This window comes from Mycteria americana, chromosome 1 (genome assembly GCF_035582795.1).
Source record: "Mycteria americana isolate JAX WOST 10 ecotype Jacksonville Zoo and Gardens chromosome 1, USCA_MyAme_1.0, whole genome shotgun sequence".
Lineage (NCBI taxonomy): Eukaryota > Metazoa > Chordata > Aves > Ciconiiformes > Ciconiidae > Mycteria > Mycteria americana.
Window position 1 is genome coordinate 133501986 of NC_134365.1, and position 24025 is coordinate 133526010.

General features: G+C 39.4%; 1 protein-coding gene across 4 annotated transcripts in view; it reads right to left on the reverse strand.

The window, feature by feature from the left end:
* POLA1 (DNA polymerase alpha 1, catalytic subunit) overlaps positions 1-24025 on the reverse strand; it is a 208341-nt gene that overhangs the window by 183487 nt on the left and 829 nt on the right. For 3 of the 4 annotated variants that reach the window (XM_075520887.1, XM_075520905.1, XM_075520879.1), the window contains exons 2-14: positions 22527-22651; positions 21404-21500; positions 20851-20931; positions 19952-20067; positions 19640-19702; positions 18015-18113; positions 15906-16101; positions 15497-15665; positions 14430-14608; positions 10910-11022; positions 10336-10452; positions 3047-3121; positions 1630-1768 (exon numbers count right to left, since the gene is read on the reverse strand). In XM_075520887.1, coding sequence (XP_075377002.1) covers positions 1630-1768; positions 3047-3121; positions 10336-10452; positions 10910-11022; positions 14430-14608; positions 15497-15665; positions 15906-16101; positions 18015-18113; positions 19640-19702; positions 19952-20067; positions 20851-20931; positions 21404-21500; positions 22527-22649 — 1567 coding nt within the window. In that variant the 5' untranslated portion in view covers positions 22650-22651. The remainder of the gene's footprint in view (positions 1-1629; positions 1769-3046; positions 3122-10335; positions 10453-10909; positions 11023-14429; positions 14609-15496; positions 15666-15905; positions 16102-18014; positions 18114-19639; positions 19703-19951; positions 20068-20850; positions 20932-21403; positions 21501-22526; positions 22652-24025) is intronic. The other variant, XM_075520897.1, reaches the window with a different exon arrangement.

Here is a 24025-nt window from a genome sequence, read left to right on the forward strand (position 1 = left end):
GGGTACATGCTCAACTTTTTACTGACGGGTGCACAATCTAACAAGTTTGGAGACTGCTGCTCTAGAAAAGCTCTGGTGCTATCTAGCACTGATACTTAAACTGTAAAGACAGCTTCATTATGCATAGTGATGACAGTTTTTGGAGAAGTTGTAGGAGTCTGATCAAATGGTTTGAGACTCACTTATTCTAAACCTCCAGGTATACTTCTTATCCCTGAGACCCTCTATGGGAAGTGTGGAAGGGAAGCTACACAAGAAAGCAAGAACCTTCTGGTAAACTAGACACACACACACAAATCAGCTTTGGGGCACAAAATCCAGTGCAATGACTACAGAAATTTGCATAAATATAACTAGCCAGCTTAATAGACCATTTTCAACAGAGTGGGCATGCCACAGTTTTGAAATGAGCAATTCTGATATCAGGATACAGGCTCTCTCTGGAACATGAAGGCTGTAAAGGAGATAAGGGAATGGGAAAAAAAGAGCTCCTTTAGTTTACCATTTAAGTCTGGGCTGGAATCAGTATCTGAGCTCAGGCAAAGTAGTCTAAGGGGCGATAATGCACATCAGGATTAAGAAAAACTGAATACTGCCTGAACTGTTAGTTATCATTGCCATAACATTTGTCATACTGGATATGAGGAACAAAACAGCTCTGGACTCTTTTCAGGTGAAAAAAGAAAATGCCAAAGAAATATGAGGTCAATTCTTGGGCGAAAACTGCAGATGAAAAACCACTCTTAGGCCTTTAAAATCAGTGCCAGGAAGTGGCATCAAACACTGATGTTTGCCAGTGTCTGGTGGAAAACCCATCAGAGCTAATCCATCTTTTGGCAGTCAGGGATTTGTCTTGTCTATCACAGTTCAAAATACTTACTGGTATCAGCTTTGTCAATAACTGAGTGAGGTGCTGAAGAGGAGAATCCTCCGAGTGTCAGCGATCAATACTATCAATTCTATATTCGAAGTGCCCTGAGGAGACTGCACTAATAGATGTTGCTTTTGTCCAGTACGATCAACTTCCCTACGTTCTTGGGAATACGCAAGCACACATTGAACAAAGGGCTCTAACCAAGCCAAAATACGGCAGCATAACCACCTGTAAGTAGCGCGTGCCCCTCATGAAGTAGAAAGGATTTCAAACTGAAAAAGCTCCGCATCACAAACTTTTCTAAGTGCCAGAAAAGAAACCTAACACACAAACAAAAAAGCCATCTAACAGCGGTTTGTTCTTAAAAAGATACATTTGCAGAAAAAACACGAATCTTAAGTTATCAAGAGAAGAAAGAGGAATAAATGTCTATGAAACTAACTTTAGTTCAGTATACGTGGCTTTAGGGTATGCACCAAAGAGTAGCTGCTAGGCACTGCATAGTTCCCTCTCACTGCCATTCAAAGTTATAATCTCATCTGCACAGTGTGCAACTTTATATGGATAAAGCTCTCACTCAAAAAAGGAGGAATAAGTTACAATTTGTACTAGATAATGAAAATTACACAGATAAATTGCAAAGTTAATTTACAAAATGATAATTTATCAGTACAATTTAAATTTCCCCTCCTCCCCCGATCTGTAATTATGTGCATTTTCCAGCAACCAAGTACTTCACATGCAAACCACCATACGTGGATTTTTAATTTCCAGCCAGCATGGTCCTTTGATCTTCCTACTCATCAAGAGAAGTTCCAGGCTAGAGGTGTTAGTTCCAAATACATGTGAAAATGTTTGTCCTTTCAGATCTTGGGGAAGCCGAGGGCATTCAGCCTAACAAGTAACAGAAAGCAGTGAGTCATTTTACCCCACAGAAGTCTTCAAGGTTGACATACTAGATTCAGATAGCACTGTAACAAAACTACACAATACCTGAAATCACTGTAATTTCCCACAAGCAAAGCCTTAACCCGTAACACCTTGCAGTAATTGAAGAAATTACACTATTGACTTGACTTAAATAGGTGCATAACAAAATCAGGACAGTAATGTAAAAATGCACTGAAGCAAAAGTTCTTCATCCATACTGGATGTAAGAGAGAAATACTATCATCAGCCAAGACTACAACAATGTTTAATAAGCATTTTAATACAGAAACTGCTCGTGTTGTAAACTTAATTAGATAGTTACAGCTTTAATCTTGTCTGTCATATAAGACCGGATAAAGTGTTTCTGCACAGCTAAAGAAAAATTTGAGAGCTAGCAAATCTCTGTGGGATGCTGCTTTTGCACCTAGAACTGGTATAAAAAAAGGTTGAAAAAGGCATTATTTCAGCAACTGACCAAATAGGTTCAAGACTGCTGAGTTTCTTACACTTGGAACCAAATCAAGTATTTTTGCTAATTAAGAATAGCTACTGATGTTCTCATGGGAAATTTTTTTTCCATCTTTGCTCCTCAATTTTACAGCTGTTCAACAAAAGTCTTTCTCATCCAGCTGCTATTTGCAAGAGCCATATAAGCAGAGATATCAGCTATATTCTAGACATGGATTCAACAAAACATTTAAGGGTACTAAGTAATTTAAAACATCTTACAGTACTTTGGGCCCTGATCCAGTACAGCTAAAGGGTTGTTTGGCTGATTAGTTGATTCAGTGGCAAGATGATAAAAAATGAAGCAGGATAATTGGGAATATAGATTGTTGTAAATCAGTAAGCAAATTATAATTGGGGGAGAAGGTGGGAGGAATGCAGTAGTTGTAGAAAGTATTTTTTTCCCCTCATGCTTCGTTTACACAAATAGAGCTAACACTAACAAATCAACATGTTATAGCTTACCTGGTAATGAACTGTTTTTGTTAATGACTAACCAACATACAAATGACAACAAAAAAAGCCACAAGCTTAGGTATTAACCTCTTTTTTTTTTTTTAATTGCAACACAATGAGCAACTAACTACATACTGCAACAGAGGTACAGCCACTAGCTACTAAAGATCAAATCCTGCAATTTTTTTTTTTTTTTTTTTTTTTTTTTAGTAAAATCGTAACATTCTTAATTAGGTAAGAAAGCAGGTTATGGTCTTTCATCAGATCAATTATACTCACCGAATATTTAACTTCTAAGTATTCAGATTTTGCTGGAACATCCGGGATCTCAAAAGCATAATATTTTTCCACTTTCTATATAAAACAAATATATTATTTTTTCAGTATCTCCTAATTGAATATTCATTCTGTCCAATAAGAAAGCTAATGAAATAAAGGCCAGCCAAAACATACATCTCAAATATCATGGGCTTGATCATATATTACCAATTCTGCAACTCATTATAACCATCTAAAGATAGTAAGAAGGTTTTAGTACCTGTATTTAATCTCTTTAGGTTTTCTTAACATGAAGAGTTTCTACAGAATTGACTTGCAAGTATACTAACCATTACAAAACAAAAAACATAAAAGCTTAATAGCTAAGGAAACTTGGAAACGTTCTGTAAATTCACAGGCTTCAGACATACTCATAAGAATTGGTGGTTGCAGACCACCACAAAAACAACAAAATGGCTGAGATGGAAAGGTATCTCCAGGGATTCTCTAGGCCAGCCGCCTGCTCAGAGCTGGGTCAACTAGAGCAGGTTGCTCAGGACCCTACCCAGTTAGGTTTTGAATATCCCCAAGGATGGACACTCCAAAGCCCCTCTGGGGAACCTGGGCCAGTGCCTGACCTCCCTTACAGTAAAGAAGCGTATTATGTTCTGATAAATTTCATGTGTTTCAAATGGTACCTATTGCTCTTGTCCTCCATTAGGCACCAATGAGAAGAGCCAGAGGCGTCTTTATTCCTGCCCATCAGATGTTTCTACACAGCGGTAAGATTTGCACCACCAATCCCTCACCCCGAACCTTCTCTTCTCCAGGCTGAGCAGTCCCAGGTCTCTCAGCCTCTCCTCACATGGCAGATGCTCCAAGCCCTATAATTATCTTTGTGGTCCTGTGCCTGACTTGCTCCGGTATGCATGCACCATTCTCATAACGGGGAGCTCAACTGAACGCAGCACTCCACATGTGTCTCTCCGGGGCTGCATAAAGGGGGAAGGACCACCTCCCTTGAACCTGCTGGTAATGCTCTGTCTCATGCAGCCCAAGGTGCCCACGACCGCCTTTGCCGCAAGGGTACGTTGTTGGCTCTCGTCTAACTCCATGTCTACCAGGATGATCACGTCCCTCCCTCCAAAGCTGCTTTCCAGCCAGTCAGCCACCATCATTTACTGGTGCTTGAGGTTATTCCTCCCCTGGTGCAGGACTTGCTATTTCCCTTTGTTGAACTTGATGAGATTCCAAGTCATTAACACAGACGCTAAGCAGGACTGGACCCAGTATCGATCCCTGGGGTACGCCACTAGGGACTGGCCTCACCTGGACTTTGTGCCACTGATCACAACACTTGAAGCACAGCAATGGAGCCTGGCCTGTTTTCAGTCCACCTCGCTGTCTACTTACCTAGCCCATACTTCACCAGTTTGTCTTTGAGGATGCTATGGGAGACAGAGTTGAAAGCCTTACGAAAGTCAAGAGGAACCGCAGCCACTGCTCTCCCCTTGTCCATCAAGCCAGTCATCTCTTCACAGAAGGCTACCAGCTTGGTGAAGCATGATTTGCCCTTTGCAAATCCACACCAAACACTCCCAAGCACCTTCTTGTGCTTTGTGTGTCTGGAAAACAGTTGTTTTCACAATTGGTTGCTCCACCACCTTTTCCCAGGGCTTGAGGTGAGGCTGACCAGCCTCTAGTTCCCTGGAATCTCCTCGTCCTTGCCCATCTTGAGGACAGCTTTGACGTTCCAGTCCTTGGGAACCTCCTCTGATCAACATGACCTTTCAAAGATAATCAAGTGTGGCCTCGCAATGACATTGGCCAGCTCCCTCCGCACTCATGGGTGTATCCCATCAGGTCCCATGCACCTGTGTCTGTCCAGTTTGTTTAAATGTTCCCTAACCTGATCCTCTTCCACCAAGGACAAGTCTTCTTTGCTTCAGGTTTTCCTTCTGGTCTCTTGGGGTCAGGGATTGCTGAAGGCTGGAGTGAGCAGTAAAGGCCAAGGTGAACAAGACATTGAGTGTCTCGGCTTTTTCCGTGCCCTTTGTCACCACATCCCCTGTCCCTTCTAGCAGCAGGCCCACATTTTCCCCTAGTCCTCCTGTACCTATAGAAGCCTTTCCTACTGCTCTTTGCCTCCCTCACCAGATTCAACTCCAGGTGGGCTTTGGCTTTCCTCTTTCCACCATGACGTCACCTCCATTAGTCTGCCCTCTAACCCTGACCCATAAGCTCTTGACCAGCTCTTTGCCCATCCTCAGGCAGGGCTCCATACATTCCCATTGCTCTGACATGTAAAAGGGACTCCCTGTCCTCACCATCCCAGCCCACCCTTCATAACCACGTCCTATCCCACCACGTGTCCGTGATCCCAATGAGATCGTAGCCCTGTAACTGCACACAGTTCCTCCTTTTATACTGCATGCTTTAGTGTTCCAGCACTTTAGAGAGGCACCCAAGAGAGCTGATTTCCCAACCATCTGCCAGCTGTTTACTTTATTACATGCTTAGAACAGAATAATTTCTATGACAGTACTGTATCTTTCATTTTGAGTGACTTGAGTTTTACTAGAAAATAGTCAAGTTTGTTTGCGTACCTCTAACAAAGACAGTTAAAGCAGTCTCAAGTTCAGTACAACTTTACTGAAAGTTAAGTATCACTTCTGCTTTCTTCAAGAACAATAATGATTTTCCACAACATGCACCGTTTGTCAGTTTCTAAGAATAACTACCTTCATTTTCCAAATAATTACAATATCCTGTGCAACAACACAATGGTACCTGCTGAAATGCCATGCTCTGCCCTGTAATATGTATGCTCTGCCCTGTAATACTTCACAAACCATCTGCACTACCGTTATATATTACTGTTATTATGTTATGCCATAACTATGCTAGAACATTACTCATACCACGAGAATTCCTAGAGGCCCCTTAAATTAAAAAGCATATTTTCACTGGACAGTGCACTAAGTTCAGCACATTATACATAGAGTCAGCATAATATACCACTAGAGTAAGTTTAATAAGAAAAAGCAAAGTCACCATAAATTGGAATAAAATTTACAAATAAACAAAAATGCACAGTTAGGTAAACTCAAAGTTATTTGGTTTTGGGGTTGGGTGGTTCGGGTTTTTTTTTTTTCCTTAAATTAATAGCATCAGCAATAGCTCCTTCAGAGCACTACAAAGAGCAGTTAAGCTTGCTACTTCTCATAACACTGCAGTTTTAAGGCTGCAAAGCCTGAGTAGGAGAGGAGAGGGCCCTCTGCTATAAATAGGAAGAAGACAAATCCAGAAACAACTATGGCATCAACAGCTATATGGAAGCAGAAAAGAGTAATATAACTTGGTAAGAGAGCACCACTATGAAGTCAGAAGAGCATTACAAATTAGCATGCAAATGTAGATCTGAACTGTTGATCCAAAGCAGCACCTCACACGAGCAGCACATCATAGCTGTAACATAACAGATGGAGACGCACCGCTTTTAGCGTGTATCACTGGTGCCTCCCCTCCTTTTTTTTTTTATATTTAAAAAAAACTCTCTCAGGCTTCAAACAAGTTCTTGTTGCAAACACAAGCTGAACATAGTGTAAAAATAGTATGCTGCAGTGATTCATCTGCGTTATTCCACAGAGCTCAGCTCAATTACACAAGCGTCTGGTCATAACTGCAGTGAATGAATGCTTTGCTGCAGAGTAATCTGCCCTTCAAGTGGCCCTTCAGAGAGCAGAAATGAGCAGCAGTGATTAGCTGCTAAGTTCCTAAGTGGAGTAAGGCTGCTTTCAAATTGATTTGTGAAGACTTGCTAACTTGGCAGCAGTGCAACCCATTGAAGCTAGAATTAGCAGCAGGTGCAAGAGGAAGTGATATGGCTTAAGTGTTCACAGGGACAAAGTTTGGTGCTGGCAAGGCCAAGATGCACGTGCACACACGCACGGAGAACAACTTGTCTCAGTATAAATACTGGCTTTCCCCACATTGTCACAAAACTGGGTAATCTGAACAAAAGAACTTTGAGTGCATGGCAGGTATGCTAGTAACCTTTCTGTTTTCCAGCTAATGAGGGAAGAGTAAGAGTTTCTGTTTCACAGTACTGTGCCTAAACTGAGACTTTGTGTTATGCTGAATGCATTGCTCACGAGTGCTCTGCTCACCTGAGTAATATTGCCATTAGCCTTTTAAAAATCTTTCAAAACACTAGCCCTTAACACCACATTAGTGGAACACCGGCTGCGCATCACAGAACAGGGGACTTCTTCTAAAGCATATTAGCTCTTAACCACATACAGTCACAACTGTGTGAAGATCACTTTTTTGGAGCATTCACTCAGCTGAGTGCCAACACCATTTCAATTTGAGAGCCCTGCACACCCCTAGGGAAACAAAGATGCAAGGGCTCTATAACAACACATCATCTCTGGTGGTATGACTGCAATGAAAAGAAAGATGATGACTCCTTATGAAAAACAGATTAATAAGGTATCTAACCAGGCAAATTGAGGTCTCTCAGAGAGGAACAAAAGAAAAGGAGGGTACACTAATGGGACAACCCCACTACTTCCACAGTTATCTTGCAGGCAGCAAAAGGACCCCCTGCTGCAGAGATGTAAGCCTGGCCAGATTTGGTGCCACTTGTTCAGTCAATTTTGTGTTAAGCTGGAATAGCTGAGTTACTGTGATACTTTCCTTGAATAGTCCTACAAAGGCCCCACCAACAGCCCTGCTCTTCAATCCTATCTTTTCTCTTATCCCCCACATTACTAGTGCCATACTCTCCTGCTAGCTCCAGTTCTCATTAAACCCTTCCAGGAAGCAGTAACTACGAAAATCAGCAGAAAATTATGCCAGCAAAATAAAGCTGGATAGCCTTTTACCATGTCAGTAAAATTCAGTTTACTGAAGAGTCTGATGAATTCAAACAGAATTTGAATTCTTACTGTTTAGAAACACTTCTGGTAGGTTATTCCAGAGCTTCTCTGCATCCCCAACTATCCTGCCTAATTTATTCATGAATTAAAGTTTATAAATTTGTTCTTTTGCTAAAACTGTCCTTTAAATAGCTTGCTTTCTTGCTGCTCATCCACTTTTAATGTTTTTAGAGAGCAAAAAGGTCTTATCATTATTCTTCCCTCTACTAGGCTAAAAAAAATATCATAGTTGTCTTGGTATAACTGATTCTCCTTTTGTCTCATCCTTCTAATTACCATCTTTTGTACCTGTTGTCGCTTGAGTTAATCTTTCCTCATCAGGGTGATCAAGTGTTATAATATTCTAGGTAAGATCTGAACAGTGCCTTAGTGCTGCTGCTTCCCTATTCCTGCTAGGGATCACTCCCGTGTTACACCCAAGGAGCCCAGATGCACTGTAGTCATGTGTCCGGACAACACAGTTGGGTCTTTCATTCTGAGCTCTGTGTAAACTCAGTAAAAATTTGATAAGCTTTGAATTAACATCAGAAATAACAGTTCAAATACCTTCTGCATATGGTTTACCTTTATTTTTAAAAGCCACCTTTGAAGGTTAAATTATATTACTCCGTTACCTCACTCACACTATTCTTCCTTAGCACACCATGGAACAGGTGGAGGTTTCCTAAGATTCTGTTAGCAGATCTGCGTCTTTTCAAAGGCCTTGCCCCCTCCTTCCGTTTCTAGAGTACAAATGTTTGTATCCTCTCTTTTAATGAAGAATTCATTTGCCCTGAGTTTCCTCCCTCATTCCTGAAAGGATCTTTGAACAGTGAGCTATTACGAACTTGTTTTTTACCTACTGTTAAATTCACTCCTTTCCGATCCCCATACATAACAACTAAGTTATAATCAAATATACAAGAGAAATAACACTGATAAAACTGAAAAAGCTAAATTTGCATCAAAGTTTTGAGAGAGAAAATAAGCTAGAACAACAAAAAAACTTTTACAAAGTTCTAATGAAGCGTGCATTTTCCCTGAATGATGTAAATAATGCTACATGTTGATGAAAAGACATCATTTCTTGCATGACTTCGCCATTTGAGAAACACTGCTCACATTTTCACTTTAACAACTTAAACTTTCTGAAATACTCTAGCTTTGGATTAGATGACGACCTGAGAGTCTTTCCAACCTGAATTACTGTATGAACTTGTTTTTATTTTCCCTCATTTACATATTGTTAAATTCCACTCTTCCTGCATTTTTCCTTGCCATCCCATTTCCTGATCAACTATTCGGGAACGAATCCTATGAAGTCACAAGATTGCCAGCCTGGAAAAAGTTACAACTAATTCCACACCATTCAGTAATTACAACGAAAGCCAGCTTTGCCAGACTAATGACATCCTACTTCAAGAAATGGAAAAGTTTGAGCACTTCACTCTGGACAAATCTTTTCTTCTAATTTGCATGTTAGCCACCTTGCCCCCCACGCAAACTCCCCACCTCCCCCCCGCCAAAAGACAAATGCTCCATGTAAATGAGCAAGAAAGCTTTCTCACCCTAGCAAACTAATGCAGTCCAAATCTGCAACACTATCAGCAATATCAGCTCTTTTCCTGCAGAGTTATGACAAGTATTATATTACTGTATGTGCAAATTTTCCATTATACCAACATTTTGCTTCTCCAATGTTCTTTTAAGGATTTGTTGAGCAAACAGAACACAGAAAAATAACACTATAAGACTACTGGCCATAACCATAAGCCCAGAACAGCTTAAGTTTCAAGACTGGATGACAGTCCTTACAACTTGCTACCTCCTGTATAAACGCTCTATGACAATCTATGCTCCAAACAGCATGCATTCTAAAAAGATAAAGCTGCAAGAATGAGAAGAAGGATGAAACATGCCAAGACAAAGTTCAATACGACACCTGGTCAAATGCAGACAGTCTAATCCCAGTGCACTGACCTATCCGCTGCACAACACAACCTTTCATTTTAAACTTTGACACCATGAGCTGATACCCAGGCTTTAGCTATCAGAACTTCTATCTGTTCTGTATTCTCAAAAATAGCTCAGCAAGCAAGAAAGACAGTCTGACATTCAACCCAGTTTTGAAGAAGCTAATGAATGAGTATTTTCAAAAGCACTATCTTTAAACTTCTGGTGGAACAATCACGTTGCAAATTTACTGTTCTTAAAGGAGTATGGATATTTGGGAAGACACTGGGATGGCTTTTACAAGCAGGTACACTTACATATGTCAGGAGATGTATATTTGCATTTCAGCATAACCTCCCCCACTGGACAGTGTTTCAACAGACTGTACGAACCAGAACAACAGAAAGTGACCAAATGGGATACTTGTAGACAAACCTTGGATTTGAACTTCATGATCTTATACTTTGGTGAAATGCAGTCATTAAATTCCTTGAAAACACTCATTATAGTTACTGGAGTCTCCATCTCTTTGCCAGTGGATAGGTCGATTTCCTCAAAGACAGAAGTCAGGTTTTACAAATTAACAAAAAAAGCCAGCAGACATGACCAATAAGTTGAATTTTGCTTTGCTATTATGAATCGTGTATCTCTTCTTTAAGGGAAAACTACAAATGCAATCGGCCAAGAAAACCCAAATTTAAAAAATATTATTTGAAACATAGTGTTTAAAAAGTACTACATTTTCTAATAATACTTCAAGACAACTTTATTTCCTAAGCAGCAAGTCTAAAGGTAACAATTTGTCTGCAGTTGTTAGTTAGGGGGGAAGCAGCAACGCTCTACTCTGCATTTCACGTGACATACCATGTATACATTGTACTTAACTTTACCACCTACATCAGACAACACTGGCTTCAACAGTTCCCATAAACACACTACTAGAACTCATAACCTGCCATAAGCAGAATGAAAGGTACTTATGTTTGACATGCTTAAAAGATATACTTACTGTTTCACGTGGCAGTAGATAAACAGTTCTCTCAATATTTTTCACTGTCACACAACAGCTGACATAGGTGTTTGCAGATTCAATCCAAACTTTGCCAAACAAAAATACCACGCCTAAGGAAGAAGGGCCGAGCAAAGAATTCAATATGCAATTCTTAAATTAATAATTCTTAATGTTGCTTAAAGCAGCTTGTTATGTATTCTTGCATAGAAACACTTCTGGTTTAGGTCCTTGAAGAACAAATCTTTCCTACATATCAGCACATTCTAAATTATTTTAAACACCAGCTCTACAAATAGATACCTGTATAGTTCTTCATGCCCCTACCTCCATCACTATAGTAACACCCTGATATGTGAAATTCTAAACAGCATCATACAGCCAGTCTCAGAATTCTGTTCTGATATTCCATTTATACCTACATTAGTTTGATAGTTCATGGGGAGAGGAAGGAAGAAGAGAGGAGTCAGTGAAAGCCGAAGATAATCAGAATGCCTGTGCTGACAATCACTCCTGAAACATGTGTTATCTACAATTTTTCATTCTTCAGCTAGACCAGTACAATTAATTCATTTTTCTTACACTTTAGTACTGTGAGATCAAGACTCTGCTACTAATAAAACCTGTAGAAATATATTCTGAAGACAACTAGAAGCTGATCAACTGTAAAAAGTTTTCAACTGACTATTTTTAACAAATGAGGACATGGAAAGATGTATGACATCGCAAGAAATTTTGGATGCTAAGACAGCAGTTGTAACCAAGGTAGACATTCAGAAAGTCTATATAGAGCAAGACTAGCACAACTGACTTCACTGTGGACCCATCATTATTGTACATGCACATCTCTGAGCCACAGAGAGCATAGCATTAGCACAAAATGCTGCAAACTGCTAATCAAGTGATGTTAAACTTTGAAATAAAATAGAACAAGGCTAGCTGACTTTCACATACAGTTTGTGAATTACAAGTAAAATAAACTTCCAAGTACAACTCAAAAACCTGGCTTCACCTGAGTTCCCTTCAAACTCCAAGTAATTTGCAATTTGACTACATGAAAGAAATTATTTGTACAGTACACTACTATTAATGAAATCAGAAATATCAGAGCTGAGACTGTCTCAGAAACAGCGTTTCACATAAGGAAGATTTTGGAACCTGCATTTCTCCTTGGTTTGACAATGCACAAACAAGTCCTTGGTTAAGAGTTATAATTTATCTTTGCCATGCGATCTATAGAGGTAAAGGCACCTTTCTTACTCCATTAGATCAAAGATAAATCAGTGAAAATGCACTAAGACGGATGACAATGTTAGAGTGACAGCCTAAGAAAAATCATTTCTTGAGTGCTTGGAATAGATGTGAACAAGACTACTTTTGTCAAGGACAGAGAATGTTGCGGTTTTGAAGATGATGAGGGCAAGGATACAAGCTTCAGCTGCACAAAGTATCTTAGAGATTTTAATACAGAGGCAAGCTTCAAGATTTAGACAGTTTGAATAAAAGTGTCTAGAAAGAGCTCAAATTACAGATCTAAGTGACAGGGAAGATGAAGTTCTTCTCCCCAGCAATCTTTTTTTTTCTTTTTTTAAAAGGATAAAAAACTCAAATAGGTTTGTATCATACAGAAAGATGAAACTATGGGAGAGACCACAAAGCAGGAGCTGGTCGCTTGAACAGCTGGCAATATTAAGAGCATGGAGAAGTTAACCTGTCAGAAGCATACATATAAGCAGGTGAGGTAGAAAGAATGATATATGAGCCAGCCAAAGACAGGGTAACGGGCTGCCTGGATTGCAAAGACAAACTTCAATCAACTCTAGCATGGACAAATAAGCGGTCTTAATACCCAGATTTCACAGAATCAGAGTAACTGAGGACGGAAGGAACCTTTGGAGGTCACCTAGTCCAACAACCACACCATCCCTTCCCAGCCCCCCCAAATGCAAGCAGGGCTAACTTCAAAGAGTTTTCAGAGACATTCCATATGTAAAACAAAGAAATGAGAGAAGAGATATCAGGATCTATCCCCTGTAAGCCAAATTATTAAATAGGAGTAAACCTTATAAAACAAAGTCTGTGAAAAGAAAGATCACGTTACAAATGAACCAAAAGGCAAGCAAAGTCAAGAGACAGGGAAAATGTCTTGCAGAGAGGAAAGAAAGGGCAATTTTTATTCATTATTTCTTTAAGATGTTAATAGGATTACAATTCTCAACTTCTCTGCCTAAGATAGTAAAGGGAGCTATGAAAAGTAAGCCTCCAAAAAATCATTAAGTTTCAAAGAGTCTTATGATTATGCTATAGTATTTACTCTTCAGGCAATGCATTTGACATCACAGCAAATGAGGCATAAACAAAGATCACGAACATGTTAAACAAAAAGCAGTATCAAAATTTTCCCTTCTACACTACTAATTGAAAACAGGTGCAGTCTTTATTATTCAATCCTGAAAAAGTCATAATGAGAAAAGAACTCTCCTTGCATGCGAGGAACAGAAATCCTTTCATAATTATGTTCCATTCAGCAACCACTGACTTAGAAGACAAAAAAAAAGAACAAGAACAATAGTGGGGTCTTTAAAAGTAGCAATTTTATATTAGAGCCATTGATTTCATCAAGATATCTATGATTATGACCACTCCCATCACCAAGCTGTTCAGCCCAGCACAGTCTCATATTTAAGTTTGGCATCCCAACTCACAACAAAAGGTGTAACAGAGCAACATATCTGACTCAATGCTTATAGCATCAACCCAAAAAACCTCCAACAACATATGGAAGAACCTTCTGGCAAACCTACACAAAGCATAAATTAGAAACGTAAGATCCTAAAGCTGTTGATGAAATGAGAGGACGGATGGGAAGTGCTTAGAACAGATGTGAACATGACTTCTTTTGTCAGGGCTGAGATCAGAATGCCACAGTTTTGAAGACTATAAGAGCCAGGATTCATACTTCAACTGCACAAAGTATCTTAGGGCTGTTAATCCAGAGACGATCTTCAAGATTTAGATGGTCTGAATAAAGGGATCTAGACAGAGCATATATTTTTCAGGCTGCCTTCCTCCCATTATAGACATACCTTTCCTTCGTATAAAATCATGCAACTGCTATTGTACAGGCTTTCTAATAATCCACCAGAATTTTAAGCGTCATTTCCAGAAACAAAAGAAAGCATGCTCAATTGTTGCACCACTGAGTAAGACATTAACAATATCAGCTTATTCCTGGAGCACACAGGGTTTTAAGAAGGCCAATGGGTCACTAACATTGAGAAGTGCCAGTAGCTCCCTTTGTACCTCCCTACTACTATACTAAACCAAGAAACAACATTCTTACTTTGCCCAGTCACAGTGCCCTGCACTGAGGACAGAGGTGCAGAAAAACAAGAGATCAATGTACAAGTTATAGAGCACAGAGAGACAGGGTATCTAGACATAATTTAGGCAAGTCTGAAAATCCCAGTTACATAAAAAGAATCAGAATGGCATTTTCTGCCTTTAACTGAATAGTTACCTGGCTGACTGTACTGATCTTCATAAGCATCCAGCCAATAAAATCTTAAGACTTGATCATCATTTTCCCCATTCACAAGTGGAAGGAGATTGGGGTCCAGCTGAACTTCTGCCACTACTAGATCAGCTTCATCCTCATCAATTCTGTCCCAACATGAGATATCTGGGAGAGAATAACTTCTGCAGGTTTTGCAGAAGAAGAAAGAAACAAGAAGTAAAATTACGCCTTTGCTCTAACCACCACTGTTTCACTTTTTTTCAGCCCTATATTCTCAGGCTTTTTGTTGCTCTTTCCACTATGGAGCAACACTCCCAACAGCTGGGTTTCCTCAGATTTTTTCTGAAAAGAAGAACGGATTGACAAAGAGAGAAATCCACATACAAGTATGGTTCTCAGTACACAACACACAGACTACACAAGTCATTCACCTGGTATTTCAGCCTTGGTCATTCAAGCTTTTACATAACAAATATATCCATCCATCTGTACAAAGTTGCTCAGTGGGAACAACAGACTATTTCAACAAAACTACCTTTTCAGTCATTAAATGTTTAAGTCTTTTTGATCATTCAAATATTTTACAGTTTAAAGCTATGGAAACATATGATTCAAGATTCTTCCACACAATTAAAAAAAAGGGGGGGGAGGGGACTCCCTTTTTTCCTATTTCCAAAGACACCGCTGTTCACCATGTTCGCCAACAAGCATTATGAAATACCTTCATAGTTGCTTAGAATAAGCATTGTTAGCAATTCCTCATTTTTGCTTATTGGCATCAAAATTCATTGTTCAACACCCACATTGAGTCACCTCAATGTACTGAAATACGTGTTATGTTGTCATGCGCTAAATCCCCAAAACATCAAGTATTTTTCAATTAAGTAGCTATCAGCATGTTCAACATTACCATTTGTAATGTCACTACAAAAAAAAACCCCACCACCCATCGCATAGCATTATCATCATTCTGTCTGTATCACAATTATCCCATTGGCAAAGACAAATATGAAGATAAATCTAAGGCTTATTGGTGGAAGAAAAAAAAAAAAAAAAAGAGAGATTCTTACAAGACAGATGTCTCTTTCTTCTCTGATTCCAGCTGCTCTGCCTCTTTCATTTCAATTTCCGTGTCTCTCTTCAAGCTTTCAGCTGTCTCAGGTATAGTTTCCACATGCTCTGCTTCCATAGGTTCATCAAAGTCCTCCTCATCAAAATCCATCATTCCCTGATCATCATCTGGAAGTGTTGCACATAGAACTAAAGGCTTGAGTCATTACAATGACACACTGTATACTACAGCAGTATGCACAGATAGCATATTATATGCATTAATGTAATATACAGTATTAATATACAAACACAGTATCACATTTAAGCTATCTAAGCATCTAACTAGTATAAACTAAGAAGTGTTTTAACACTAATATGCCATATTTAAAGAGTTTCCAGAACTGGGTTTTGATTTCTTTTTGATACCTTCAATAGCCTTCTCTTCCACTGTCTTCACTATTCCCCCATTTTCTGTAGCTTTTTGCACATACTTGGTATCCTCATTTTCAGAGACTATGACAGATTTTGCTGTGTAATTGGGATGTTTAGGACGAAATGAAGCTGGAGGAAGAGCTTCCTTTCTGAGATGAGCAGGAGCTTTCTTTGATATAGGGGTGATTACCTGAAAGACATTTTAGCCATGAGTTAAAAAAAATTCTCTTAAGAGCAAAAAAGGGAAAAAAAAAAAAAATCTAGCATTCACTATTTGCAGAACTAGTAACCAGGGCTAGAGGAAAAGCTCCGCATATTTTGCAGCATGATAGCTAAAACTCCTCAAAATTAAACTTTAAATTCTGTAGTATCATTTCTGCTGTGATGTGTTTCTACTATAATTTTAAAAAGCAGTTTATAACAGGCTATGGTTGACATTTAATTAGGTTTGTGGTTACTTTCACTATTTTTCCCACATAGCACTACTCCATTCCTAAACTAAAACCTCTGTGTCAACTAAGTATGTGACAATATATGTCAGGCAGGGACAGAGACTGGAACAACTGAGGAAGGCCAGTTACTCCTGTTCATGTCAGCAAGGAGTTCAAGATGTCTACAGGACACCATGGGTCTAGAGAACAGAGTGCTTCTCCGTTGGATTTCTTCATGCTACAGACATGACAGGGAGAGTGAGGAAAACAAAGAAACTGCATTTCAGCATGCTCTGCAAGCCTAAACTCTGAGGCAGTAAGCACATAGTTTGTTTTTCAGACAGGATACCACTACGGCAGCAGCTACAGAACATCTTCTTATGGAAGATGCGTATGAAGTAGCCTCCACTATGAGCAACAACAGGTCTGTGCATCTACTGGCCTTTAACCTGCGGCAAGGTCCAAAATCTTTATCTTCAGGGAAAGCTGTTATTTACAGACATAGAACTTACAGTTGCACACAATCATTTCTAGGGTTTTAATCCCAGTACATCTACTTCTACTGTGACCAACACCAAACTCAGCCCTTCACTCACCTTAAACAGAAAGCAAACATTACTTAATCTACCTTCACCAACAATTTTTTGCTAGCTCAGCCAAATGAATTCATTCCTACTTATACTTCTGCTCATCTCCTGAAGTAGAAAGCATCACTGCCATCTTGCTTTTTATGCCCATTTATTTTCTAAGGCTGCACTCTTCATCCTCTTCATCTGTTTCATTGTCTAAAATCCAATTCCTCCTCCTAGGACCACAGAAGCTATCATCTGAACAGCCCATCTGGGAATTAATTTCCTTCTCAATGTTTCCTACTAAAAGTGACCACTGTTTTGCACCATAAGGACAAAGATCCTCTCTTACTATATCTCCACCTTTTTTCTTTTTCAGTTACTTCTAAGCTCCCACACAACTGTTGAAATGAGTGCCACTGGTGATTATTTTCAACATAAGGGTTGATTCACTATTACACAAGGTTTCACAAATCAGATTTATCTACTGTACTCCATTTGCCCTCCACAGACTCTTACCAAATATCTCATTGTATTTCCAGCTATAAAGTCCTTCTCCATTTACCAGAACTCTTAACAGAATGCTAGCCTTCCATCCTTAGCAGCCCATCCCTCCTTTCACTCCAAAATCTTCCACTAGGGTAAACTTCTATCCATAGCTTCAATTTTCCATTTGCTTTCCATTTCTGCAGAACATGAGTTTCTTATCCTTTTCCACCCCCACAAATACTCTTTTCTTCTGCTTATTTCACTTCTCATCATCCTTTCCTTGCCACAAGGGTCTTTTACTCTTAGGGAAAAAGAGACAAAGCAGAAGCTCACCTTCATGTGATGCACTTAACATTATAAAAACAGTTTCACCTGTCAAATGTAACAGCTATATACTGCTACTATACTAAAGATACAGAAAGGGTTGTATTCTGTTTATGTATTAACATGGAAGGGGAATACAAAAAAAATGCATGAAGTTACACAGTAACATTTCTAAGGAAGCTAATGAGAAAGGTATTTCTAGAAGCAGAAATAAAAGACAATAGTATTCAAATCAACCAAAATACAGATTAATAGTTATTAATGAGAACTTTTTTGATTTTTTCCTTTACCTTAGGAGTTTGAGACTGCACAGAGAAAGGATTCAGTGGTACTCCAGCAGATCTTTTCCTTTTCAGCATTATAATTGGTGGTGGACTTATCTGAACAGTCTGAATATTGAAAGAAAAGAGAAAGTGACAAAATTAAGAGGTGTTGTTTAGTGTTTTCTTTTGCCTTGGTTAGTAACGTTTTCCATCAAAGAGAAAATTTCTCATTTGCCACGTATTATATACCAGTATGCAAGTATACTAATGCCAGTATTTCTCATTTGCCAAGAAAACACACCTCCTGATACAAAACTCAGCTACATAAAAAGAAAAAGTTATCTGAGCAATCAGCCCATGAAGACAGACACTAGATTTTTTTGGTAAACAGTTTGAGAGAAAAACTGTCATCAATAAGTGAAACAGTTTTCAAACTGCGCATTTCAATAGCTAACCATGCTTGTAATGCACAAGTATCAGAATAACCGGTGGGATGTTCTTCCTGTCTGCTGAAACAGTAGTACTGAGCACACATGCCTTAAGAAAGGCAGAAGTGCTCTTTCAGCACTGTCACACTAGAGGAAAACCCATTTTAATTTATTTACACGTACAGATATTTTATACTCAACCTTATCAACAGCTAGTAACAAAAGACATTTTAGAGAACAAACAACAAAGCCAAAAAAACCAATAGCTAACTACTATTTAACTAAACAGAAACCATAGTGTAATTATTAGCATTATTTCCCCTAATCAATGCTCCACAACATTTGACAGCATTAAAATGCATTTGCTTAATGATTTGAGAGTTTTTGATAGCCTAAGATATCATAACTCTCAATCAGATATCACAGGGAGGAGTAAAATAGTAAGCACACAAAACCAAGAGAACAACTTTACATTGGAACATCTATACCCCTCTTATTGCTCTGTAAAAACACATTATGCTTATTATCATACAACATATTTCAATTCAGTATCTCACCACTACAGCAGTTTCACAGTTTACATGTCAGCAATCCCTTCAGTTTTAAGAAATCCTGCTAACAGGCATTAACTCGTTGAAAAGTCATTAATGATGAGGAACAGCCTCATTTGAGACAGTCCAACCCTGCTACAGCAGCCATCCTGCACTAACTCAGAGGAAGCGTTAATCTGGTTCTCTCTAGCAAACTGTGAAAAGCAGGAGGAGGCAGACAGAAGTTCCAGCTACGTCATCTGCTGATACAGTCCTCCTTCAGCTCCTCTCATGAACGCAAACACACCAGATAGAAACATCCTACGGTATACTGGCTAGAGCATGGTGATATACGTGTAACGTACACATGATTCAGAGGCAGGTAAGTCCTGTTTCACTCCAAGCTGACTAAAATGTAGAAGGCTGCATTAGCACAGGCTCTACATCACATTAATATAAACCACCTCTAATCAGGACATAGTAGTTTTGGCTTATCAAACCAATACAACTTCTGCATAGTGGAGATGACAGGCAGACTGCATATATATGTGGAATATAGCAAGCAGATGTGCTATGGAAGAAATCGATCTTGGACGGTCTAGTTTTAGGAAGAACTTTATTTGCTTGATATGTTCCACAGCAAGAAAAATGAATGGATTAAGGTGTTTCAAGCAGATTTTATTAATATACTTACTTCAGCATTAAGATCTTGAAGAATATCCCCTAGTAAATCATCCTTCGACAGGTCCACAGTTTTCTGTAAGATAACAGATTAGCCAAACAGTTATATGAGCAAACCCAAACAGAAGACCAGCAGCAAATGACTAAAGGGTTTCCACAAAACACACACAACATTTTCAGGAATGCTCTATACACAAGAGATTGTAATAGGAGTTTATGTCTTGCTAGACACAAGAAACTGAAATGAGCCCTTGCTTTATTCCACTCGCACTAAAACACTGCAAACAAATTAGAAATCTTCAAATTAAAAAATGTAAAAACTTACATCTGTGTTTTTCTTCCCAGCACTGGCTATAAACATAGACTTAATTGTGTTTGGCTTTGACACCGCAGATTTTTTCACATTCTTTTTATCAACCGTAGACGTTTTGCCACCTTTTCCTACAGAAAAATATAAAATTCTGAATTCTACATCAGAAAAGCTCAATGTTTAAGGGTCCAGTTATTAGCAGAAATAGATAGCTGAGGTAGTCTATTTCTTCCACCTTTACACTGCTGGCTGAAATGAAGCCTAATCATCTTTCATTTGCTGCCAGCTTTGTAATGGCTGTCATGCACACACAAGAAAAAGCAAAACCCTATCAGCACCATCTTTCCTAGTCACATCAGAGATGATCTTTGCATACTCAAGTTCATACTCCAGAAAAAGGACCAAGATACTTTACACGGAAGCATCTCCAGAAAAAACACGAGTGTCCAGAAGTTTGGCAGTAGGCTTGGATTCTCAACATCAGACTCAATTTCTCGGTTTGCCACCAACTTCATAAAAGTTGGCAAAATCATTTGATCCCAGATCCTTAAAAGCACGCAAGTATTTTAGTGGCAAAAGAGACCACGCATCCTTTAGACACTGGCTTTGAAAACCAAGATCATTCCTAGATGCATTTGTTCTAGAAGTGAATATATATCCCACAGAAGACTGTAAGCAAAACTGCCCCAGTAGCGCTGAAGTGGTTAGCAGTGGTTTGACCTCAATTTGTGGACCTCTATCTTCTGTATCACGGGGGCTAAACAAAATCTGCAGTCACAGGCATAGAACTACAGAGCTTCAAGTAACATGTCATTTGGCTATATTCACCACATACTGATGCTAAGAAGTTGCCCATTTTAGGTACCTTTTAAAAGCCAGTGGAAGACATTCGACAGTGCTCATGTTCACCCTACCTTTCTTATTGGAACCAAGAGCATCATCATCCAGGTCTTCATCAAAGATTTCCCTTCCATCTTCTACATAACCTATCCCATCTGTAGAAAAACAAATTGTTAGAAATGTACATTTTTAATTCTGTCTTCTGATATTTCTAAATATATTTATAATCAAAAGTTTTACAATTTAAACACTTTCCCCCTTTAATATAGAGCAAAAGTTATAAATGCAAAAGTGTTAAAAACTACAGCATTCTCAGCTGTATCTTCTGTTAGACTAAATATATTATTATGTGTTTAACTGAAATTATCAATGACTACTTCTTTGTAAAATTACATCACTGATAACTGGAAATAAAATTTCAAAAACAGTTCTTAAGGGAAAAATATTTTCATTACCATCCTAATATACTACTGTGAGAATGATGCAAAAGATTCATTTCCATATAAAAGCTTATCTTCTTCTTGTCTCCTAAAACAATTTGTAGGAATGCACTAACTATAACTTACCTCAAATCATTAACATTATGAAGCCCAAGCTGTAACACTATACAAATGAATCTTAACTTACCATCATCAACAATCCAGTCATCATCCTGACGTTCTCTGACCATCTTGGAGTATTCTTCCTCATCTATTTCATCATAAACACCTGTGAACTCCTCAACCTACAGTTAAGGTATACTGAGGATTAACAGTTCCCATACCATTACTTATTAATATAGGTCATGAGTAAGAACATGAAAGTTCCCAAGAAATGCATGGTTTCCTACACTGTTAATTATTCACAACTTGTAAGCGCAGTTCTTCATTCAGTTGAAGCTTCTTTTTTGGCAGTGACAAAAGACAAGTTATCAATTTGTAAAATTGTCACAGTATACTGAAACTCAAAAGCTGCTGAAGCACTGGCAGAGATTTAATTTGAAACTGACTTGCTTTATTGCTCATTTCACATTACCAAAAAAAAAAAACAACACCCCAAACCAAAAAATCCTAGCAATGGAGACTTCTGACCTTTGGCTCTCATCTCAAACACCAAGATGAGCTCAATGAAAAGAAGGCGATTTGATGCACCCAAGCATAGTGCTGAAAATGCTCTTTTGTGCCTCAGAGTAAATTTGCATGTCAATGATCTACGCACTTCAGGCTTCATTAGATTTATCCACCTCAATGGGGAAGTCACTTCCTGTTGGTATTACAGTTAATTGGACAGTATCAATGTTACACTGCCAGATTTCAGTTCTACCAGTTCAATACTTAAATTTTGGTTTCTTTGTGGAAACATAGCATATCAATATTAATGGATTTTGGTCATGTAAAGCTTTGAAATTCATGTAAAGTTTAAAATCATTTGAAGTTTAAAAAAAAAAAAAAGGTACTTCCTATCATAACATTAATTACACAATTAAATTTTAAAAGTTGGTCCTTCCCTGTGGGATAATTATCAAGCATGTTTGACCTGCAGTTAATAAATTTGTTTTAGTTTTGAAAACAGAAAGAAACAAATAAATGATACCAGAAAGCAGCAAAACAATTGCAGGTACCTTCTGAAAAACATACACCATTAAAAAAAAAAAAAGCTGATCTGAAAGGCAGATTTTGTTTCCCATAACTTTTAGATACGTATAAAGAGTAGTTAAGCATCTCAGCTCACATTCACTTTTTATTAAAAAGAAAAGATGAGGAATTTTCACCTCATATTTTATTTTTTCGCCAGCTTTGGCTTTTTTCAGACGTTCCAGTGCTTCTTGCTGGCCTCTTCTAGACTTCTTCTCACGTCTAGAACGTGATGCTGCAAAACTTCCAGACTCATGCATAGCTGCAATTAATTAAAAACAAGATAAATGTTTAGTAATGAGCTGCTGTTATCTTTGTGTTACTTGGTGTTCAGTGATGTATTAATAGATGGTTGCAGTTTTTGCTTAAAATTAACATAGAGACTTACTTGGCTAAAAGCACACAGATGGCTCTTAATAAGCCAATTCTGGAATTATACTGAAGGCATGGTCTCAGACACAGAAATCAAACAGACTTTGTACCAGTTCATTCAGCAAGAAGCTACCACCTAGATTTCCAAAGCACCTCTCAAATCTCATCAACTCTTATCTGAAAAGGATCCCCCCACTCTTTCCTTGGGAATTTCCAGCTCCTTTTATTTTGCATCTCCATGACAACTCAGGAACAGACAGACTTAGAAAGGGCCTATATTGCTACAAAGCAGTAATGTTTTTTTTAGGCGTTTTCACAATGTTTAAGAGTGCAGCTAGACTGAGACAAACTAGTAATTTGTTGACAGCAGAAGACTGCCGCCCCGTTTCCTCATACACTTTCTTCCCTTTGCAACACTCCCCCCAGCAAGGTGCTCTCCACTTCTCTTAACCTTTCTCCCTTCTCTTGATTTCGGGGGGGGGGGGGACACGACATTTATCTGACCGCAGAGAATGAATGGTCCCAATCCAACTTATGAAAGCAGACAGCTAGCCCAGGAACAAGACTACGGGTTCTGTGTGACAAGCTGAATCCCCCGGCTGCAGGCAGAGGAGGCCCAGGGCTAGCGCAAGTAGCCAGGCCAGGCAGCCAGAGGAGAAGGCCAGTCCCTTCCTGGTGACAGCAGGAGGCCAAGTTGTTAACAGAGCCGCACCTGGGCAGCGTGGCTGAAACAAGTAAGGAGTTGTATTGTTAAGGGCTGGGGTGCACTGAAAAGGGGCATTTACACTGACTGGTACCAGATGTGGAAGAACTGCACAGATGTAACAGTTTGGGTGCATTTATAGAAGATTTTCTGTCAGTTCTTCGCGTTTACTGTAAGCAAGCACCTAAGGCGATGTGCTCCTCCCGAGACAAACGTATTTGCACCCCACCTGAGACCACCCGCGCCTGCCGCTGCCCTCAGCGGTGAAATCCCAGCACGTCCCCAGGCTGTGAGTGCCCACGCTGCGGGAAGTAAGCCTACAGCCCTTCCGCCCGGGATAACCCGGCCTCACCGCTGCGGGGAAACCAGCGCGGGAGCGGTGCGGGGCAGGAAGGGGCTACAGGGCCCGCGCCCGCCGCCAGGCAGAAGCCGCCCCTCCCGGTATAACCCCCGTGCCCGCCGGGAGAGGGTCCCCCCGCTTGGGCAGCGCGGCTACCGCCCCGCCGAGCCACCCCAAGGCGGGGGACGCGGGACGCTCAACCCCGGACCCCCGCGGGCGGG